At 36.7% G+C, this 22,815-nt stretch overlaps 1 protein-coding gene across 3 annotated transcripts in view; it reads right to left on the reverse strand.

Annotated features, from left to right (window-relative positions):
- Positions 1-22,815, reverse strand: part of ANO3 (anoctamin 3) — a 422,003-nt gene that overhangs the window by 19,415 nt on the left and 379,773 nt on the right. For all 3 annotated transcript variants that reach the window (XM_040495589.1, XM_040495590.1, XM_040495592.1), the window contains 5 exons: positions 22,596-22,760; positions 10,244-10,280; positions 7,006-7,117; positions 6,197-6,254; positions 720-817 (listed from right to left, as the gene is read on the reverse strand). In XM_040495589.1, coding sequence (XP_040351523.1) covers positions 720-817; positions 6,197-6,254; positions 7,006-7,117; positions 10,244-10,280; positions 22,596-22,760 — 470 coding nt within the window. The remainder of the gene's footprint in view (positions 1-719; positions 818-6,196; positions 6,255-7,005; positions 7,118-10,243; positions 10,281-22,595; positions 22,761-22,815) is intronic.

The raw sequence follows: 22,815 nt of genomic DNA on the forward strand, positions 1-22,815 counted from the left end.
TTTTTAAAAAAAATTTTTTTTAACGTTTTTATTTATTTTTGAGACAGAGAGAGACAGAGCATGAATGGGGGGAGGGGCAGAGAGAGAGAGGGAGACACAGAATCTGAAACAGGCTCCAAGCTCTGAGCTGTCAGCACAGAGCCCGACGCGAGGCTCGAACTCATGGACCACGAGATCATGACCTGAGCTGAAGTCGGAGGCTTAACCAACCAAGCCACCCAGGCACCCCCAATCAATCCTATTCTAATGACTTTTTTTTTTTTTTGGTGTAATAAAGAGTACAAGTCCTCCCTATCCAAAATTGTATCTTTGTTTTATTGTTTCTTGATTGAAGAGCATGAACAGAGGTTCTCTTTGTTAAACAACATCTGCCTTGGTCTTTTGGTAGCCAGAAGAAACCAGAAAGTTATTTTTATCTTTAAGAACCTGTACTGTCAATAGTGCTTTAAAAATAGCAAAAAGCATCTTAATATGTTGAACAGAGTACTGGGCACTTGACATGCACTATTTCCTTTACTCCTTACCAGTGTTCTCAAGGCACATACAGCCATTGATACCCTCTTGAGATGTGAAAACTGAGGCTCAGAAAAGTTAACTAACTCACACATGGTCACACATTTGGCGAGCAGCAGGGAGGGAACTGAACCTTCATCAGTCTGGTTACCCAGCCCCAATAAGGCAAGTTTAAATAAGGCAAGTTTAAAAAATAAAGTGCTCACGGGTATCCTAGTTCCATGAAGTTGTTCCATATTTGCTTCAAAAACATGATCACTCCCATCTGGAGGCAGAGGTCTATTAAACAGCCACTGGGATGACACTGAAACAGAACAACAACTATGATTTTGCTCTTCTCAGTTGGTTACACATCCCCACCCTCAAACTGTACAGCAAATTCTAAAACCAGGCGGCACTATCTCAGTGCATAAAGAAAATAAAAACAAGGAAGACAGAACATGTATAAGGCACCGGATAGGGATGTTTTCAGTAATTAGAGAAGAATAGTGATCAAAGTTGTAACAGCAATAACAAGAAGTCAAACTTTTAATGAGCACTTACTATCTGCCAAGGTCTGTATTAGGCATGATCCTATTTAATGATTGCTATGAATACTATATATCTATTAACAATCAGGAGATAGAAAAATGTGTAAGTTAGAATAAACTTTCTGTCTTACAATAATTTTAAATGTAGAAAATTTGCAAAGATAGTACAGAGAATGCCCGTACGCACTTCAGTCCTCCATTGCCCCTTATATATCACCAGGGTACATTTGTCAAAGCTGAGAAACCAACATTCTCTGATGTTTGCATGTGTTTAACCTGGGCTTATGTGTTTTGAGGATGGAAGGAGATCACAAACATATAGTACCATTTTCATCACATTCTATCAGAAGCTACATGCTCTCCACACAACATCACTAGTGACATTAATCTTCATCACTTGGTTGATACAGTGTTTGCCAGGTATTTCTACTGTAAAGTTACTCATTTTGCCCTTTCCCTATTCTTTTCTGAAGTGAGTCATTCAGTCTAGCCCACTCTCAAGGTTGGTAGCAGTTGCTCTATATCCTGAAGAGGGAATATCTACCTCGAATGTATTTTTTAGTGTTAAAAGCATGCCACAGAATGGCTTGTCAGTATGACCCAGTTTTGCCTTCTCTGCGGCTCTCTGCTTTTTCAGATATGCAGTAAAGGGTAGCATTAGAAACCTCCACAAACAAAAATGTGATTGCAATGAACATTGCAACTAATGTGTTTTGCTTGAAAACTTTGCACTGTAGATCACTTGGGTAGGAAAGCGTGGGTCTGTTTCTTTAGAAATGGGTTCCTGTCCTGCTCATAAGAACAATAGTCACTACAGCTTTGATCCACAGTTTCTATTTCTATCAAATTGGTACCAGTGGGACTTCAAAGGGAACAGATAATTAGGACACGAAGAGCCTGGTTTTCTGGTTCCAGCCCAGTAATTTAAAACTCCCTAAACTGAGCCAGAGAGAGGGCTTGCCAGCGGTAATTTTTACTGTGTGGAGAAGTCTCAATTCTCCCATGTAAGCCTGCCCTTTCTTTCTAGGATTAATTTAGGACCCCCTAGTTCTCCCGCATATATATGATAAATGGGTTCCGTACAACGTCTGAAACAGAATAATTACTAAGCTACAGAGGCAGGCATAGACCCCAGTTGCAAGTGGAAACTTTTTTTTTTTTAATAGACTCAAAGATGTAAATTAACTTGTACAAGGTCATATAGCGTAGACTGTTGGTAATGGAACTGAACGCCTTGGTCTGTTGCACCCTAATCCTCTACTCTTGTACATAACATTAAAGATGAATTCTATTTACCAAGTGTGTTTGTTGCCTTGAATACCAGAGCATATTATTATGTGGAAAGGGAAAACAAAGACCATTATAGAACCATGTGATTGGCTCACTCTCCACAGTCATAGGCCAAAGTGGCCTGGATGACAGGCCATTTTTAATTTTGTTAAAATTGAGCCTTTATGACTTTGTGGTTTATAGGGCAGAAATAGTTTTTGTGGGTCTGCCCCTCTCATATAATGGTTCCCTCTGGAGAAATATAGTCCTTCAACTCTAAAATTCAATTGGTAAGAGAGCCTATACTTTGAATGAGTAAAAGAGCATAAATGAGCATGCAGGAGACCCAGGCTTTCATTCCCTTTGCACCTCCCTCCCCCTAAAAAATCATATGACTGTAGACAGCCCAGAGCTGGGGGCCTTAACATATGTTTCTCATTTGCTCCTCCTGAGAACCTCATAAGATGGGTGTTGGTATCTTCAGTTTGTAGATGATAAAGCTAGGTGACAGACAGGACTATCAGATTCTGATACCCGTGTTCCTTTCACATGAAGTATGTTTACTCTAAATCCAATTTACATGTGTGAGTCAGCAATCATTCAGCCATGTCTTATCCAAATCAATTGCCTTTATGTTTTCGACTGTGCCTCTGTGTTATCCCAATGGTGGCTGGAAAGCACAATGTTCAAAGCGCAGACTCTGAGGCTAGCTTGGTTGAATCAAACTGATGACTTCATCAATTTGGAAGTAGGTTTCTATAATTGTAGGCAAATTACAGAACTTGTATCAATTTCTATTTCCTTTTCTGTAAGATGAGTATAATAATAGAATTTATGCATTAATACATCTAGAACAGTTAGGGACAATTGCTGGAATGTGCTGGCATATAGCAAGCACTCATTAAATATTAGCCATTATTAACATTTTATATAGATTTACATAACATGATTTAAATTTTTTTTAAACGTTTATTTATTTTTGAGACAGAGAGAGACAGAGCATGAACGGGGGAGGGTCAGAGAGAGAGGGAGACACAGAATCTGAAACAGGTTCCAGGCTCTGAGCTGTCAGCACAGAGCCCGACGCGGGGCTCGAACTCACGGACTGCGAGATCATGACCTGAGCCGAAGTCGGACGCTTAACCAACTGAGCCACCCAGGCGCCCCAGATTTACATAACATGTTCATGTGAGATATTATACAGCATAGTATGAAGAAAGGTTAGTATAGCCAATTCATAAATGTTTTAAATAAAACCGAGGTACTTTTCTTTGTTTATAATAGCTACCACTATTTGTACATGCATGATACAGTTTTATCCTCCTATCACCAATACTACTGAGATAGTTATTCTTATCACAATTTACAAAAGAAAAACCTGAGACTTAGAGATACTAAAATCATGCATTTGGGTGGGACTGCATTAGAATGTAGATCGTCAGACTCCAAAGACAAAATACTTGTTCTATAACACGGCTATATTCTTTTCTTCAAAACTATTAACATCATCAAGAAAGGAAAAGAGCGTCTTCATTTGTATACCCCATATTACGCAGTAGGTGCTGGAATAGAGTATGTGTCAATAAATGCTTGTGGTATGATTGAATTCAGAGAGTCAATTTTTATCTTCCATTAAGTAGATTTATGTGTACAGTTCTAGAATTTCTAGGGTCTATTACAAATTCACATTTTTCATTTCACTGATTTTTTTCAAAATAAATAATAATTTGTTGGAAAATACGGCCATCCATATATATTGTGGAAAATGTCTACAATGGTTATGTAACATTTTTCTTGACACCAGTATTGGGATTGTTTCTCTGGGATTCCCAAAGAAGAACCATGACTTCCAATAATTTTACATTTAAGAGTAAAAGTATCCAATGGAACAAAATTATTGGTGACAGCAGTTCCTAAAATGGCATCAATATGCAGATCTACCTGCCTGTACCACTCGGTTCCCCACACTGCCCTTTGCTAAATCCAGTTGATCACTCCTGGTAAAAAGTAAGCCTTGGGTCCCAAACTGGGTAGATGAAAGCCTCTTAGCAGATAATCTGGGCTATGAGTGAAAACTGCAAGTTTGATTTGGGGACTTCCTGAAGGCCTGGAGTTATGGAAAGCCTTCATCTGTCTTCGCCTGAGAGGATAATACCCAGGTGGCTGTGGAGACAGAGTATTGATAACTATCAGCTACAATCAGAGTGCCTTCCAAAGACCAGGGCTTGTGCTAAGTGTGTTATGCAAATTGCCTCTTATCTATAAACAACTTTGCAACCTAAGTATTACTACTGCCAGTTTACAGATGAGGAGACAGATATTCACAGGGATTAAATTAAGGGCAAAGAATTAATAAGTAGCAAGGTTAGCATTTGAACCAGTTTTCTATGATGTAAAGCATGTTGTTCTCAGGAAGTTTTAGGTTTTCTCCATATATTCCAATCATCTAGAAGGCTCTAGGGAGACAATATCAATGACAACTCCCTTGAGTTTTGGAGAAATTTTTATATAGAGACTGAAAGTATCTGTTTTCTCAGGGAATCCTTTGTTAGCCTCTCTGTAAATTATGACCTCCTACTAATACTACCGTATATTAAATTGGATTTTATATTAGAATAATTAAAACAATTTTGAACTAGAGAAGCAATCAACCATATGACCAATGAGACAGAACAGAGCTCAGAAATAGACATGATTTCAAGATGGAGAATATAATAAGTCCTGAAATCTTATTTTGCTGAGTGATGAAAAAATGTATTATTACTTAAAAATGTGACTGCTCACTGGGGTGGGGGGAAATTTTGATTATTCTTTACACAGAAATAAACTTCCAATGCAACAAAGATGTTAATATTTTAAAAAACAACATTAGTGAAAAGTACAAGTGTGAGGCTTTTTCTTTTTTAATTTCCAGAATGAAAAACACATTAATTGGCATGATATAAATGCCCAAAGTCATTAACAGCAATGATATTTTAGTTGAAAAATGTTCTACAGTTTTTAAAAAAATGCATCAAAACAAAATTAAGATATACAAGAAAATGAGAAACATATCTTCAGCAAATTTGAAAGATGAGAGCATATTAGTGTATAAATTATTAGGACAGAGAAAAATAGTCTAATGGAAATGAGCAAGAATAGCGCATACACATAGAAATATAAACTATCCAACAAACGTATGAAAAATATTCTCCACTTTACTTGTAATTAAAGGGGCTGAAATCAAAAGGAGATATCTTTTAGATGTTATATTGGTAACAATTAAAATGTTTCTGTTGGCAAAAGTCTGAGGAAGCAGGCTCATACGCTATAGGGACTGGCATTTTGGAAGACAATTTGTGTCAGTGACAATATATAGAGTGTTTAACCCTGTGATCTAGCAATACTAGACCTTTTGTTTCTATAACATACATATTATAAATCAACACAAAACTATGAGACTTAGAAGACATACATCTATATAATTATAGATTGGTGTTTCAAGTAAGATTTCTTTTGGATGAAGTTTCCCTGCTTGAAAGGAAACCTAACATATTTAAAAGTTCAAAAACCCATGGAATAGATTAGAATAATTCCCCCAAAGTGAAAAATTCCTGGAGCTAAATTTCTGGGCTTTGTGAATGAAGAAATGGACTTGACAGAAAATTAAAGAGCTGAGGTCAGGATTTTAGGGCTTAACCTTTAAGTTCACACCCTTCTTTTGGGAAGATGTAGTTCCTTCATTTCTGAACCCTTAAGAACTCTCTACCAGTAACGCATCTTCAGCATGTCTGAAATTCCGTGTACCCAAATTCTCTGTGTCTCTCTTCCCACCCACTCCCCTTCTATGATCATTGACCCATATCCACACCCAGGCCCACACCCACCCTTACAAGGTTACTTACTTCCTCCAGTCTCCACCGGTTAAAAAGTTTATTGTAGTTTCCTGGGTGGCCTACAAATCTGTAAAAAGGCATTTTAATTCATTAGCATTTATGTGGGGTTGACTGAAGAACATCTAATGCATCACAACAAGTGCATGTGTAGGTAGACATCAAGGTTCACTGGGGCATCTTGTCCCCGAACTGCTGACTTACACCATGCTTACACATCAAAGTACCTGACTTAAAAAGGAAAAAAACGTGGTGTGTGAATGCCATGCCAGTGGGGTGAGAAAGTACAGACAAACCAGCCAAAGGAAATTTTCCACTTTCACCTGTAGACCTTTAATGTTCTGTGCACCTAGCTAATGAACATTAATGTAATGTGCTGAGTTGTTTAGTTTAAAATGGTTCTAGCTTCAGTACCTCTGGAGTGTTGAGCATAGTTTAATACGCTTCTTTTTCATATTGTGCAGCAAAGACAGGGGAAAAAAATGTCATCGTAATAGGTAGAAGTTTCCACACTAAGGAACTATAACCTAGGGTTATACAAAAATTATTTTCGTATTTAACAAAACCATCACTGATGATTGGATAGTCATCATTCAACCCAAGCATGGCACACAGGTTTTATTTTTTATGCCAACTTTAATAGGTAGTGGCACCTGTCCTGTACTTTGAATGAAGTCTTTTGATTGAAACGTATGTGAAGACGGACTAGTAATTTTCTAAGGCAGGGGACAAGAATTTGTAACCCTTGTTAACAAACTGGCAATGGAACGGTTGGCAATCTTTTTCACTCTGCAAAGACAACATGCATAAAGTCGACTTACCTCCCCAAAAAGAAAGCAATATAGAAGATAGAACTATTTAAATTAACAAACTGGAAAAGGAACATCTTCAAAGCAAAGCTGTTTTCCCACTCAGATTCTGTTCGAGGATATTCTAAAAGGAAAAGAGGATATGTTTACATAGATGAGGTGAAAAACACGAAATATGGATATAGACTCAGAAACCCCAGGTTCATGTTCTGAACATTTACTAGTTCTACAAGACAATCAGCATCTCTGAGTTGTAGGTCAGCATCTGCAAAATGTGAATGATGATATCTGCTGTCCAGGGTTGATAAAGGGATCCAACGATACAATCTTTAGACTTTTTCCAGAGCTACAAAAATACAATGCCTGCTATTCATATATAAAGATTTTCAGGATTCTCTCTGCTATTCTCATTTAGAAGTAACCATATACATTGGATCAGTCCTTCACCCAAACTGGCTATGCTCGAATAAGGACCTAAATTATCCACAGAGTTCTTTAAAGAATGGATATTTTGCACAGACAGAAGTGGAATGGTAAAAGGAAAGAGGGCTACCTCAGTCATAAGAGCTGAGCTCCTATCTCAACTTTACACCTAGTTTTCTGGGGATCTCAAGTGGATCTCTTTACATTTTTTTTGCAACCAATTTTAATGTTTATGAAACAAGGAATTAGGCAAGATGATTTTAAGAACATTGTCCATTCTTATGTCCTATGTTTCTATGACTCTTAACAAAACAAAAATAATGAGAGAGATGGGATAAAGGTGGCAGTGTGTATTGTAGCCTCTACTCCCACCCAGTATCCAAATAAGGCTAGAAGAGCTGTATGCACAGCTAATATGCATTTTCATACAATTAAAGAATTCAAGAAGGATAGAAAATAGATGGGATCTGATCTCAGGAAAAGATGGGCCCCGACGTATGCATGATCCAGACACAGAACAGGGGAACTGGTCTGGCGGGAGTCCAAGTCCAACGAGAGTATGTGCCAGAAGTGACAGGGGTCTGTGGGGCGGTCCCCAGGCTGACTGGTTGGTGGGCCATAGTGACAGCAGTCTGGAGAGCCTGTGTTGCTCCAAAGTTTTGGTTGGTTGTGTTTTCACCGCTGCTGCATTCTAAACAGTTTGCAAATTTAGCATAAAACTTATTTAGAGATGAGAATATGGATTTTTAAAAAATCCCCATTGTGTAGTTTGTTTTTGGTTCTCCACTTCTAATTTTATTGCGTCATGATCCACAAACGTTCCTGTGTGATTTCTGCTTTGGGTCAAAAAAGCTGCAGTTTCACTTGCCTTCAAATTATTTGGATATATTTTGTCTATGTTATCAAGTGTTTGAAAAGAACATGTATATTTTTTGTTGAGCATCCCATTTGTATATATTTTAAGAGAAGCTTGTTACTTATGATATTCAAATGCTTTGTATCCTGGCTTATATTTTGAGTATGGTTTCGTCAATTTTGGGGGGGATTTCTATCATGTTTTGCTTTCTACATTTTGGAGGTTTATAAAAAGATATAGACAAATTATGACTATTGTACTGACCTGGTAGACTGTTCATCAGTATGAAGTATCTCTCTTTCTCACTCAAACAGATATTAAATTTTGGTTTACCTAATATTAACATGGTGACTTTATTCTTATTATTTTCTTCATATGTGTGCTCTTGTTCTTGAATTGACTTCTGTCTGACAAAACTGACACTCTTTTCATCAGTTGGCTTAATTTTAAAATTTTTGTAATGTTTGTTGATTTTTGAGAGAGGGAGAGAGAGACCACAAGCAGAGGAGGGGCAGAGAGTGAGGGAGACCCAGAATCTGAAATAGGCTTCAGGCTCTGAGCTGTCAAGGGTAGGCCCTCGAGACTGGAGTAACACTGGGTTCAGGGAGGGTAACTCTAAGAAGAAAAGAAAATGAAGAGAGTACTTGACGTTTTTGAATGTGTTTAGAGACCATTCAGAGTTGAGGCAGAAAGGTTGGGATAAATTAAGGAAACTATGTAGAAAATCAAGGAAAAAAGGGCTATTATTAGCATCATGAAAGTATAAAGGTTGTATGAGAAAGGAAACAACCATAGTACACCCCATACTTTATATATAAAAACAGTTATATAGAAAACAATGATGTAAATACTGTTAATTTGAGTTAAAGTTCAAATTCGTTGAGGGGTGCCTGGGTGGCTCAGTCGGTTGAGCAGTTGAGCGGTTGAGCATCTGACTTTGGCTCAGGTCATGATCTCATGGTTCGCGGGTTCGAGCCCAAGGTAGGGCTCTGCACTGACAGCTCAGAGCCTGGAGCCTGCTTCAGATTCTGAGTCTCCCTCTGTCTCTGTCCCTCCCCTGGTCGCACTCTGTCTGTCTGTCTCTCTCTCACAAATAAACGAACATTAAAACAATTTTTTAAGAAGTCCAAATCCATTGGCTATAACTACTTTGGAAGGAGGCAAAATTATGTGTGTATAACATGTGATAGAGGGAAAGTGTGTGAGGAGAGAAAACTGCAGAGAATGTTAAGACCTAAGTTCTTGTCATTTGGAATAGAAAGGCAATAGCTTCCCAAAGCTGAAAAATCCAAGAATGTCAGAGAAACACATTATTTAGAAATAGGATAGGAAATAACAAAAGAAATTACTAAAATTATTAAAAAGTAGTCTTTCAGGAAAGTGGAAAATCAGAATGGGTAATGTGGCAGAGTACTGGTTTTACTTATAAATTTTCTAATACTATTTTGCCTTTTAATTTGTGTACATATAGTACATTCTGGTAAAAACAAATATTTGGGGGAAAGCCCAAAGACCTGCTAAGGTAGGGAAAAAGCACTTCCATGTAGGGAGAACTAGGTGTGCTAACTACATAAACTGCCTCTCTGTAGTTATACAGTATGCTCCAACCTTCCATGCATGTCTTTCATTTTGATTGACAATTTGTAAAACTGAAAGTTGATATTAAAATACTAAAATAGGGGTGCCTGGGTGGCTTAGTTGGTTGAGCGTCCGGCTCTTGATTTCAGCTCAGGTCACGATCTCACAGTTGGTGGGATCCAGCCCCACACTGGGCTCTGCTGTGACAGCCCGGAGTCTGCTTAGGATTTTCTCTCTCCTCTCTCTGCCCCTCCCAGCTTGCACGTGCTCTCACACTCTCTCTCTCAAAATAAATAAACATTAAAAAATGCTAAAATACATAAAGCAACTACAGACTGATATGTCCATATGTTACTCTTTAACTAGGGAACGAGGTAAAAACAAAGGACTTACCTAAGTTGGTGAGAAGGTAAGCAATTTTTTCATAAGCCTGTAATAAAAGAAAACAAATAGTGAATGTTATTTCTTTTCTTCTAGAAGAGGCTGTTATTTACACTATTCAAGGAAAGATCTGAAGTGTAGTCTACAAAGTGGCTGCATTTATAAAAAAATTTTTATGTTTATTTATTTTTGAGAGCAAGAGAGACAGAGTACAAGCAGGGGAGGGGCAGAAAGAGAGAGGGAGGCACAGAATCCAAAGTAGGCTCCAGGCTCTGAGCTGTCAGCACAGAGCCAGATGCAGGACTCCAAATCACAGACCACGAGATCATGACCTGAGCCAAAGTTGGACGTTCAACCCACTGAGCCACCCAGGTGCCCCAAAGTGGCTACATTTTTAATTAAGCTGAAGCATGCTTTAAAACTTACTATGTGGTGCTTTACAAACACACAGACACACACACACACACACACACACACACACACACACACACACACACAAACACACACACACACACACACACACACTAAACACGTATAATGTGTAATATAAACATGTTATAAATATGTGTATATATACATACAGATACACTTGGTTTCTGTAATAATAAGTCTTTTCTGGTAGCTATCTTTATTTCCATTTTATAAATCAAGGAAATGAAACTTTAAAAAACTAAAAATATTTTTTTAACAAAAGTCATTCAACTAATCAATGGCTGATCTGGGATTTGATCACCAAGTTATATATACTTTTAACTATATTGGAATTCTAAGTGGAAGTTTAAATTCCTTATTATTGACAAAGAATTTTCAAGCTAAGACAAACAGTGTGTGGTAGTTTGCATTCCTAAAGAACAAAACAGGTTTGGTGTTACAATAAGACTGGTAAGCAAAATCTGTGGAATCCAAAAGTAAGTTACAAGCACAACTGAGTTTTGTGGTAACAGTTTTCACCTTCTGCCACCCTCCCCCTTCTCCTCTTACCCAGTCCATCACTCATACAGACTTAAGGAGAGGAAACATATTTCCCAAAATTCCAAGTAAACACATTGCAGAAAACAAATACGCTACAGGCAGAAAGGTAGTGTGTGCTTGTGGGTATATGTGGGTACATGTCAATATAACTACATAACCCCATAATTCAACACATTATTGTTCAGATTATAAATTCCAGGAACTCTACCTGTTGGCATGCCAAATTAATAGGTAGGTATCTGGACACTCTAAAAGTTGTTCACTTTCCCTAACAGTTCTTTCACTAAAACTATTGTGATTATTCATAATCTGCTTGATTCAAAACTTCCTCTGAAGAGCTATCCTGAGCCAGAAAGATTATATTGAGTATAAACAGTCTCATTTTACCTCTTGTGCAGTTTGTTGTGGTTTTTGTTTTAATTTTTAGCTATATACACAAACTGTGATTTTTTAAAAATTTTAGAACAAGATTACCTTGAATTCATGAGTACCAAAATTGTCTTCACATGTTCTTTTCCAAGCCCCATTTATCAAGTAAGATGATTATAGAATCCACACTCCAAAGCAGTGTGACAGGATAGACTTACAAATCAACAAATAGTACTTCCACAGTACTGTGCTTTTAGCACTAAATTCAGTGCCCTCATAGAGAGTGAAAGAAAATTTTACTTAAATAACTGCCATTTAGAGTATTTGGCTGGTGCCAAGCAGTGCTTCATATATAATATTATTTAATTTGGTCCTTACAACAATTTTATCAAATAGGTATAATTATCCCCATTTTACAGAACAGGAAACCAATGTTTAGAACGTCAGGTACCTTGCCTAAGTAACACTACTAAACTAACAGCCAAGTCAGGAGCTACTATTATGGTTCTCTTGTACCATTTATCCTGTGCCTTGTCCCAGAAACCGTATCTGATATTTGTCCTAACACGTGGCACACAGAACCTGTCTGTTTCCCTGCAATGGAAATATCCATAGGAGATGCCCCAGTGGATTACAGTAATCTTTGGAAGAATGTTATAAATCACAAAAATACTGTGTCACCCCTGGAAATATTGTCTTGGAAAGCTTTCTGGGGTACTTGAGAACCCGCATCATGGAAGGCCCAGATGGTAGCTAACTGGCACCACCATGATGATGAGCTACAAAGTCAACTCCTGCACACTGACTTGTTAACTCCAAAACTACAAAATGCAGGAAGAAACCAAAATTAGATATATCTAACTGTATGCTGTATGCAAGCAATCATGGGCTGTGCGTGTGTGTGTGTGTGTGTGTGTGCGTGCGCGCCCGTGCACACACACGTGCAAGGTGGGAATGAATATGTATTTGGGGGAAGAGAGAAGGGAAGTTCAGGGACAATTGTTGTGGTCACTACACTATATATGTACATTATATATATAGATCTCTTATCGGAGAAGCTGTACTTTTTTTAAAGTTTATTTATTTATTTTGAGAGAGGGAGAGAGGGAGGGGCAGAAACACAAGAGAGAGAATCCCAGGCAGGCCCTGTACTGTCAAGCATGGAGCCCCACAGACTGAGATCAAGCATGACCTGAGCCAAAACCAGAAGTCAGGCGTTCAACTGATCCACCCAGAGGCCCTGGAGAACCTATACTTCTAGCCATCACTCTCTAGTGCATTCAGTAAGGTGAAATTCTCTTGGTCATATATATTAATTACGTTAATTATGTTAAATTATGTTATATTAATTATGAGGAATTTCTAATGGGCCAGATAGTGTTCAAGAACACAGTAAACAGGGGTGCCTGAGTGGCTCAGTCAGTTGGGCATCTGACTTTAGCTCAGGTCATTATCTCACGGTGTGTGAGTTTGAGCCTTACATCAGGCTCTGTGCTGACAGCTTGGAGCCTGGAGCCTGCTGTGGATTCTGTGGCTAGTCTCTCTCTGCCCCTCCCCCACTCACATTCTGTCTCTCCTTCAAAAATAAACATTAAAAAAAAAAAAAAGAACACAGTAAACAGACACACACAGTCTCCAGTTTCATGGAACTTATATACCAGTGGTTAGAGACAAATGACAAATATGCAATTGGTCAGGAAAAGAATAGTACCCAAAGGGAAAAATACAGGAGGCTGTGTACGTAGAGAAGGGTGGTGGGCACCCTTATTATTTTATGGTGTATTATATAGTGTATTAAATGGTATTATTTTATAGTGTGGTCAGGAAAACATCTCTGAGAAGGCAACAATTGAGCATAGAGCTCATATGTGAAGTGAGGGAGGGAGCCAAGAAGAGATCTGAGCTCACTACCTTGGAAGTGAGCAGAAATAGGAAGTGGGAGTGCCCTGAGACTGGACGCATTTGGTGTGTTAAATGGCAAGGATGTTGAAGGATCAGGAGGGGAGGCAGTAAAGGAGCAAGGTAGTAAGAAAGGAATTAGAGAGGTCTCAGAAGGAAAACATTTTTCAGGGCCTGGTAGTCCACGGTAAGGTCTGTAGAATTCAATTCTACCTTTCTGAATTTCTAGAAACCATGGATATAGACATGAACAAACTAATGTTTTTTTTTTTTTTAAAAAAAGCTGGTCCTCTTATTAAATGAGTCATTTGGCATTACCTCTTTTCCACATTAAGAGGTGTGGTCCAATCCTTTGATCCACCCTATTCCACAATAACCTATTTGCATTGTAATTGGTAACCAAGTGTTAAAGAAGTTAGGTACATTTGAGGTCTTCAGTGGTTAGGCCCATGAGAGAAACATAAGAATGGATGTTCTCAAATCTAGAGATGGAAATAAATCTCTCATGTGAAAGAGTCCAGAATCAACATGGAATACTTTAGTTAAATGTATTTTGAATTATCTTTTTTTTTTTTGGTGATAGTGTACAAAGGGTACAAAAATTTTAAAATGAAAAGAAGAATATCAAAAAAAGCTCGTTGTTTTGTTGACAATGTTGAAATAGTTTAACTGGCTTAATCCCAGATATTTCAAACTACAAGGGTATTTCTTCAGTGATGTTTCTATTTTCTCTTTAAAATTACACATTAATCATGAGACCAGACAGCTGTCATGCTACTGTCACCTATTCTTTAATTAACTAAGATTTGATTGCCAGGCAACAAGAATATCATTTTGGAATACTTGCACATTTAAGCATTTTTTAATTTCTATTTTTCAAAAATTATCTTACCTTGTCTTGTCTTGTCTTGTCTTATCTCATCTTATCTCATCCCTGAGATCCTGACCTGAGCCAAAATCAAGAGTTGGATGCTCAACCCACTGAGACACACAGGAAATATTACCTGATATAATAGTAACCGTGCTACTTATGGTACCTTTAAGTAGTATAGCATTCAGGGCAGGAACATAAAGGACAAAAAGGATGGGATTAGTGAAGAGTAACTCCTGGTTTCTAATTCTGGTTTTGTGGATTTTTAGCTGTATACCTGGTAAAGAGATGTTAAAATAATATGTTGAAGTTTTAATCATTGTTAAATTATTTGCGATTTAGTTTTGAAAATGTAGTTTCTGATCTTGGCTATGTATCAAAATTACCTCAGATCCTTTAAATTGGTGATTTCCTAATGGCATTTTAGAGACTGGCTGGATCAGACTCACTTAGAGAATATTTTTGAATATTTTGTTTTATATACAGATTTCCTAGCTCTACACAGGAGATTCTAAATGGGACTCAGAAATCTCTAGTTTTTCAAGTGTTCCAGGTGATTTGAAGCTTAGTAAGGACAGGAAACATTCTTCAGTACTTTCATGATCTGTAGAATGGACTTGTGATCAAATTTTAATTATTTTCACCCATATTTTTATCCCAAATGGAATATTTACTTAGGGATGCTATGATCCATTTGTTTTGAAACCTTAGAGGATGTATATTCTTTTTAATTATTAGCTTGAATGAAAATAATGAGTGCTGCAAACTTGAAAGACATTGAAAACATAATTCCAATAACAAAAATAACTTTGAGCAATTATCCAAGATGCTAAGATTTCTGCAATGTGAATAATATTCAAGATGCTAGAAAATTTAGAGAACAGAGTATTTAAAATTTATTTGAAGAATATATTATAAATATATTTTTGACATAGGCAAAAGACCTGGAGATAGAAAAGTGAGGAGGCCCGCTCATAAGGCTCATAAGGAGCTTACACCCCGATGGTGGGAGAAAAGTCATGCTCCAAGCACTGTAACAGGAGAGCATTTACAGGAGGCATTGTTTAATTCTATCAAGGGAGTCTGATAAGGAGGGAGAATAGGCATGTCCAAGCACCTTGTGAGAAAAATAAACACAAAGAAGAGATTATTTGATTCTACATTTCGGATTGAGAAAAAGCTTTATGGAAGGAAATGATCCTTTACTGGAATTTTCATAGATAAAGAAATAGCTTCCAAGGAGATAAAAGAAATTACAAAGGTAAATAGAGGAAGCACTGTGGACCAAGAGATAGGGTTGTGAAAAAGTAAAATGCCAGGGAGCAAGCAGAAATGGTTTTGTAGGCTGGAGTGGTTTTATAGGCTGAACCAAGAGATACGGTTGTGAAAAAAGTAAAATGCCAGGGAGCGAGAAGAGTGGTTTGAAAGGGAGGGAGTGAGGCCCAACTTTAGACAAGAAGAGAAAGGAAAACTGACTTTAAATAATCAAGTCTTCCATGCCTTGCTAATAAATTTAGAATTTACACTAGAGGCAATGGAAACCTGTTAAGCAGTTTCAGGCACAAAATAAAATGAACAAATCTGCAATTTAGAAAGATCCTTCTAAGAGCAGTGGGCAAGGGAGATGAAAAGAGTTGAAAAACAAAGACAGGAAGACTAACCAGTGAGAAGGCTACTGCAATGGTCCAAGCTAGAAATTACAAGTAGCTGAATTAAGGAAGTAGAAGTGAGAATGGTGAGTAGGGAATTGGTAAGAGAGATGTTACAGAAGCAGAAGTCACAACAGTCATTGACACGATGAAAGAGACAAAACAAATGCATGAATGACTTAAGATTTCTGGCTGTGTACGTTAAATATTAAAAGTTTCTGATTTAAAAAATTGTTAGACTGATTGAAACGGCTTTGCCGTGCCTATAGTTAATAATTTCATGCACATGTATTATAGCTGAAAAGCCTATGAGATTAGTAGACTATTTTGACTGACCCCAAATGCTCATTTGGAGGCTATGGTAGCACAAGGATCACACAGTCTAGCTATTAAGAAACAAAAAGCACATTTTTATGCGCTGCATATTTAGTGTTTGTCCAAAAATAACAGATGGTAGTGTTTGGTATTCTAGGTCATTCTTTTTGGTGGTGTTATTTTTTTAAAGTGTTGACATTTTAAGATTAATGGTTTTAATTTATGTTTATTTGATTAAGACCTTAAATTGACCCTGTGGGTTCAGGTAAATTATATGGGCTGTTAAATAATGTGAAGTGCCTTGGGGCGCCTGGGTGGCGCAGTCGGTTAAGCGTCCGACTTCAGCCAGGTCACGATCTCGCGGTCCGTGAGTTCGAGCCCCGCGTCAGGCTCTGGGCTGATGGCTCAGAGCCTGGAGCCTGTTTCCGATTCTGTGTCTCCCTCTCTCTCTGCCCCTCCCCCGTTCATGCTCTGTCTCTCTCTGTCCCAAAAATAAATAAACATTGAAAAAAAATTAAAAAAAAAAATAATGTGAAGTACCTTAACATCTTGAGTAGGGGGGGGAATACATAAATTCAGAAGGGCATTATGGTTTTATACTATTAAATCGGAGGAATATGACATTCTTTTCACATTTGTTGAGTTGGCTTTGTAGTTCAATTCCTTTATGCTAAATCCATTTAAAAAATCTTTTCCTAAGTTAGTGGCAAGGGCAAAGGAGAAATTTTACAGCTTAGTTCACCTCTAACAATCTCTAAATCTTTATGTCAAAATTCCCAACATTTGAATAACATTTGAAATAAACATTTGAAAAAAGAAAGTCAGTTTTGTCTTCTCTCAGGAACAACGGATGAGCTATAGCACTAGGTAGTTACATGGGCTCCTGTGTTAATTAAGTAGAGTTAGTGGGATTTTGAGAATCTCAAAAGATTGTTTTTATGACAAAAATAATGCTATCCTCATCGGCCTCCGGAGATCTTATTTCTACAATTAGAGATTCACTCCATCTAGTTTAGCCTTTGTTATCTGTAAAATGCAGTACTTTGGAGTAAAGAATATATTGAACCTCATTAAATGTACAAACTCAGTGAGAACAAATTGTATCTGAAGCTTATGAGAGAGAAGACTGTGTGTATGTGGGTTCATTGTTATTCTAGGGAAGGGATAATAACTGGGGTTGGGGGTTGGAAATGGGGCAGAGTCAGAGCTTAAGGGATTGGTCATTCAGCAGCACCTGGAATAATACGAAATTGGAGTTTGGTACACCAAGGGAAACAGCAGCAAAATTTCAATTTCTTGAATTTTTGGTGAAAATAGAATCCTTTTGTAAGGAAAATGGATGAAGGTAAAGGGTCCTATTTTATTCAATTATAGGTTCTGATCATGACAAGTTCTTCAGCTTAACTGAAAAGATAGGTGGAAATTAATGATTGAACCCTGGACCTGGAGGTTCTGTTCCCAGAAGTGTCATGCTTGCCTTCCCAAGCATAAATTAATGATACACATTGGGTTTCTTCATTTTCTTTGTCTATGTAATAATTTCCATCTTCAAAAATATTAGCCCAGTTCATTAATTCACTTAAGATATTTTTGAAGACCAGTAGGTCTTTGGAACAAACTGTCAAACACAGGAACACAGGGTACTCTTTTGAAGGCACTAACACTTGATGGTGAGGGGAATAAACAGAAATGAAACCATTAACATTGATGACCTCCAATGGGTACAATGAGTTTATGGTTGGATGTGACAATGGTGGAATTTTGGGTAAAAAATAGCAACTTTTCTTATTATTTTTAATGTTTTCATACTGTCAGTACATTATATAGCAACAATGTATTAATTTTGTAATTTAAAACTAAAAAAAGATAAAAATAATAGACTTCAGAAAGGAAAAAACTAATTAAAAAGAAGTAAGACTACTGAAAATTAGCCCAGTGGTATGATTTTTGCATGAACCAATTAAATATTTCAAATTTTCTTATATTTTAGACGTACATTGGATCAAAAGACATAATACAACATGTTAGATGTGATTCCCTTTCTACAGACAACTCTGAGTACTTAGAAATTTATGAATGAGTAATAGGTAATATTTAAAGAAAAAAAGTGAGAAAATTATAAATAAATGAGATGTGGTTTGAAGAGCTTAAAAAGAACAAAGAAAAGATTATTGGCATTCCTATATCGGACTGAAGGTTAATAAATAAACTCTATCATTTCAAGATGAAAAGAAAGGGAAACATTAAAGAAAATGTTGGTATTTTGCAATAAAGACAATGGGGTGTATATAGACTTATAAACAGAAATAAAATTTTAAAATATTGAAGAGAAGCTAAGAGGAAAAAGGTTAACATTTATTGAGACCCATCCACATACTAGAAGATCTCACTTAATCTTTCAATACTCCTATGCGTTAGTTTTATCACCCTCATTTGAACGCTCAGAGATGTTTGTGGCATGGCTAGGATCACAAAGATCAAGTGCAAATCTTTGCTCTGCTTCTGTCCTGCGTCCACTGCTTTTTATTCAGACACCAAACTGAGGAGAGACACCACAAAGTGATGAGAGCCTGAGCAGCATTCAGAGGGCAGGGGAAGGGCAGGGGGCACACATGGGAACAGAGGGAATAGAGTGTGTGTGTGTGTGTGTGTGTGTGTGTGTGTGTGTGCATGCGCGCTCACGCACGTGTGCTGGCATGCGGCTCAGCCACTGATAAACCTTTTCTCTATGCAGTGAAAGACAAAATTTAAAAAGTGACCCAAGTTTGCTACCTGGGTGGGTGTGGTTTTATGGATGACTCATATATAGAGTAAAAATAAAGTGCATTCCATTTCTAATTTGTTCCAAATTTTATGCCATGGTAGAATGTTTTAAAAGTAAAGATTCTTTTTTTCTGATTATAAGTAAAAATCTACATATAAATATTTGAAAGAACCAAAAAGGTTACACTAAATCAAATATTATTCCACTATTGAGAGATAACCACATTTTATTGCCATTCCTTACAGTGTCAACATTTTATTGTTATTCCTTTATAGTTTAAAAATGCAGATGTGTTCTAATGGAAATCAAGTGCAGTTGTAGATGCTTTGTATGTATCTGCATGTCATGTCCTTAAATAATATTAAAATAGCATTTTACTTGGTTATATTATGTTCCATTATATAGAACTTGAATTAATATTCTCTTATTTTTGCTCATTTAAGGGGTCTGTTGCCAATATTTACTACTTTAAATAATACAATACAAACCTATCCTTCTACATAAATCTTGGCCTGCCATCATTTATGATTTCTTTAAAATATCAGAAATTAATATCAAATATTTATCTTTTACTAGTTTTAAATGGAAAATAAGCTTATTGCAAAAAAAACGTGAAAATGCAAACTATGTTTACCATTAGACAATATGTAAAGAAAATAATCACCAGTACTTTTCAGAGATAAGTCCTGATAACATTTTTATGTATACTTGGGATTTTTATCTGTGTAGCTGTAATTGCTCATTAGTTTGATTTTCGATACTATCTTTGCCACATATATTTTTAAAACCAGGTTTATGTTTGTTCATCAATCATTACATCTTTGTCTAAATTTGGGATTAATTTATGCAACAGGAAATTATCATCTTTTTACTTAAAATTCAAAAGAACATCTTATTAATACAGTGTTTTAGGTGACATAGCATTACTTTTGTGTAATCATTATTTTTCCAATTTTTTCCATGTTTGATAATGTACTCAGGATATCTACTTTTACTTTTAGGAGTTTTGAACATACTTTTTTTTTCCAGAGAACCTGACATTTTTCCTGAGAATTCTAAAATTTATCAGCATAGTGATTACATAATATAATATCCTAATATTTTAATGTCTTTCGTATCTGTAAGTGTATCTTATTAGGTACACTAATTAGTGGTTATTCACCTATCAAATACCCAGTGGCTCCCCACTGCTCACAAGAAGAAAAAAGAAAAAAAAGATGATGTCCGAATTATTTACATGCTATTCCAGATCTCCACAGCTAGGCACTGATCTACTTTTCTAATTTTTCTTTCTTCATTCTCCAATAAATTTATGTTTTATAGACACCCCTTACCATTCCCTTAGAACAAAGAATATGCACTTCTGTGGTTCTGTACATTTGTGGGTTGAATTTCCCCAAATGACAATTCACTGTCTGCTCTTTCTTGGCTCATCAGAATAAGTACCCTGTCCTCTTTGCATGGAGTCTTCTGATACACCATCACAACCCCACCAATTTAAGGGGCAGTGTGTGGTTTCTTTCCCATTTTACTCAAAGCCCTCTGTGCTTCGACTATGATAACATTCATTCTTCAGTGCTTTCCATGTCCCTACTTGCCTGTAAGGTCATCCTAGATAGCAGGACTCTGGACAATCATTTTTATGTCAACTAACCTACTAAAAATAAAAAACAAAGTCAATTTAAGACCAGACTGGTTGGTTGCTTGTGTTCCCTAGAAATAAACACATCATTTATTTAGTCTCCTTTTCCTCACATAATGAAGCCAATCCAAATAATCTTTGTTTACTGTAAAATTGTCATAACCAATTGATTTTGTTAGAACCGAGATCTTTCACTGTCTACCATAAGAGTATAATCATAAATATAAAAACCTACATCTATGCCATGAATGGCTCCTCCTTCAATGTAGTGACTTGTGCAGTGTGCAACCTATAGTACCTTACATACATTACCATCCATCTTCGTATTATATTTTTTTCAGTGTTTATTATTTACTTTAATGTATGAGCCAAGGACATAAATTAAATATATTATGTGGTTTATTTGGAGAGACTGCAAACAGTATTTTCCTTCTACCAGAAAAATTAATCTGAAGAAAGCTGATCCCAGTAGGAAATATTAACTATCATCCTTGCATTAAAACTTACTTATCACAATCACTTTTCACTTTTCTTTGAAAATCTTTCCTGATTATTTTAAATGGTCCTAGCCCTCTCCAGTCTAACCATGCAAAACATCTATGTCAATCTATATTTGGAACCAAATGCACATTACCTGTACATAATATCAACATTGTTATTTGTATATTGCTCATATATCTACAAAAATTATCTCATGATGTAAATATATCAACATTAACACTTAGTATATGTATGATCTAGGACAAGTTATTTAAACTCTCCAAATCCGTTTCCTTATTTACATAATGGAGAGAATACTGGTCTTGTGTCATTGTTGGAATAATTAAAGGACAGAGATTATCCTAAGTGTGCTAAACAGTGCCTCCTGTCTTCAGAGAAAATAGGACCCCACCCATCGTCCTTACTGAAAATGTGGACCTACGCATAATAATGTCCTCTCATCCATACAGGTCACAAGTCAACCAGTGGACATGATGTTGAACCAATCAGATGCTCTCTCTGAGAAATTAGTACATTGAAATAGTAGATAATTTCAGTTAAATGGACTATGGAAACCTGACCAACATGGTCATGTAGTTAGAGCCAAAGAAGATCACAAAATCACTGCAATACCACAGCATCCCTGGCGGCTATGAGAGAAAGATGGGTCATGGTTAAATAAAGGCAGACATTTCTTGATAGAAGAGGGTAGACATGCAAACAGAAGAACTGAAAAGGAAAGAAAGAAAGAAAGAAAGAAAGAAAGAAAGAAAGAAAGAAAGAAGAGGAAAAGAGAAAGAAAAAGGATGGGTGGATAGAAGAAAGGAAGGATGGAAATTAGGAAGGAAGGAAAGAGGGAAGGAAAGAAGGATGGAGGAAGGAAAGAAGGAAGGAGGGGAGGAAGGAAGGAAGCAAGGGAGGAAGGAAGGAAGGAAGAAACGAGAAAAATGCTTAGACCCAGGAAAGAGAAATAGAGTAGCTATTTTCGATATCACATTAAGCCTTGGAGATAACAAGCTTTCTATTTCGAATAGATTTTTCTATATCTTTGTAACAAATTCTCCACTGAGGTTCAGTTTTTTGGAATGGTTTTTGAACCCAAAAAATCCCTTATTTGAATGAAAAGAGCATAGCCCCTTTTCTAGTCCACACTAGACACACTAGAATGGAAGTTTTCACTAATCAAGACTATAAACTCAAAGGAAAGGATGACAGTACAACCATTATTTATTTTAATTTAAAAAAATCCATTATCCACACCACATAGATGAATTTTGTTTCTGCTAAACTGAGTTGCATTGCTGGTCTCATTTTGGATTCCTGTAAATACAATCCAAGCATGAAGGAAACAGACTTCTCCCCTACCCATGCCTTTTTGCCTATTGAAAACTGTAAACACTTACAAGATTCAGTGCCATAATGATTACAAAATTGATACAGACAGCAGCAGCTGATGTTGCAAATTGCCAGTGTTGTTTGATGAAATTCCACTTGAATGATGCAAACTGTTCCATGACAACCAGGCGATACACGACAACAGCAAACACTGCAGTGATCACCAAAGAAATCTACAATATGGGAGACCAGAGGAGACATCCATATTTTGCATAATTCACAAACCAA

This window comes from Herpailurus yagouaroundi, unplaced genomic scaffold (genome assembly GCF_014898765.1).
Source record: "Herpailurus yagouaroundi ecotype Mexico unplaced genomic scaffold, PumYag 187, whole genome shotgun sequence".
Taxonomy (NCBI): Eukaryota; Metazoa; Chordata; class Mammalia; order Carnivora; family Felidae; genus Herpailurus; species Herpailurus yagouaroundi.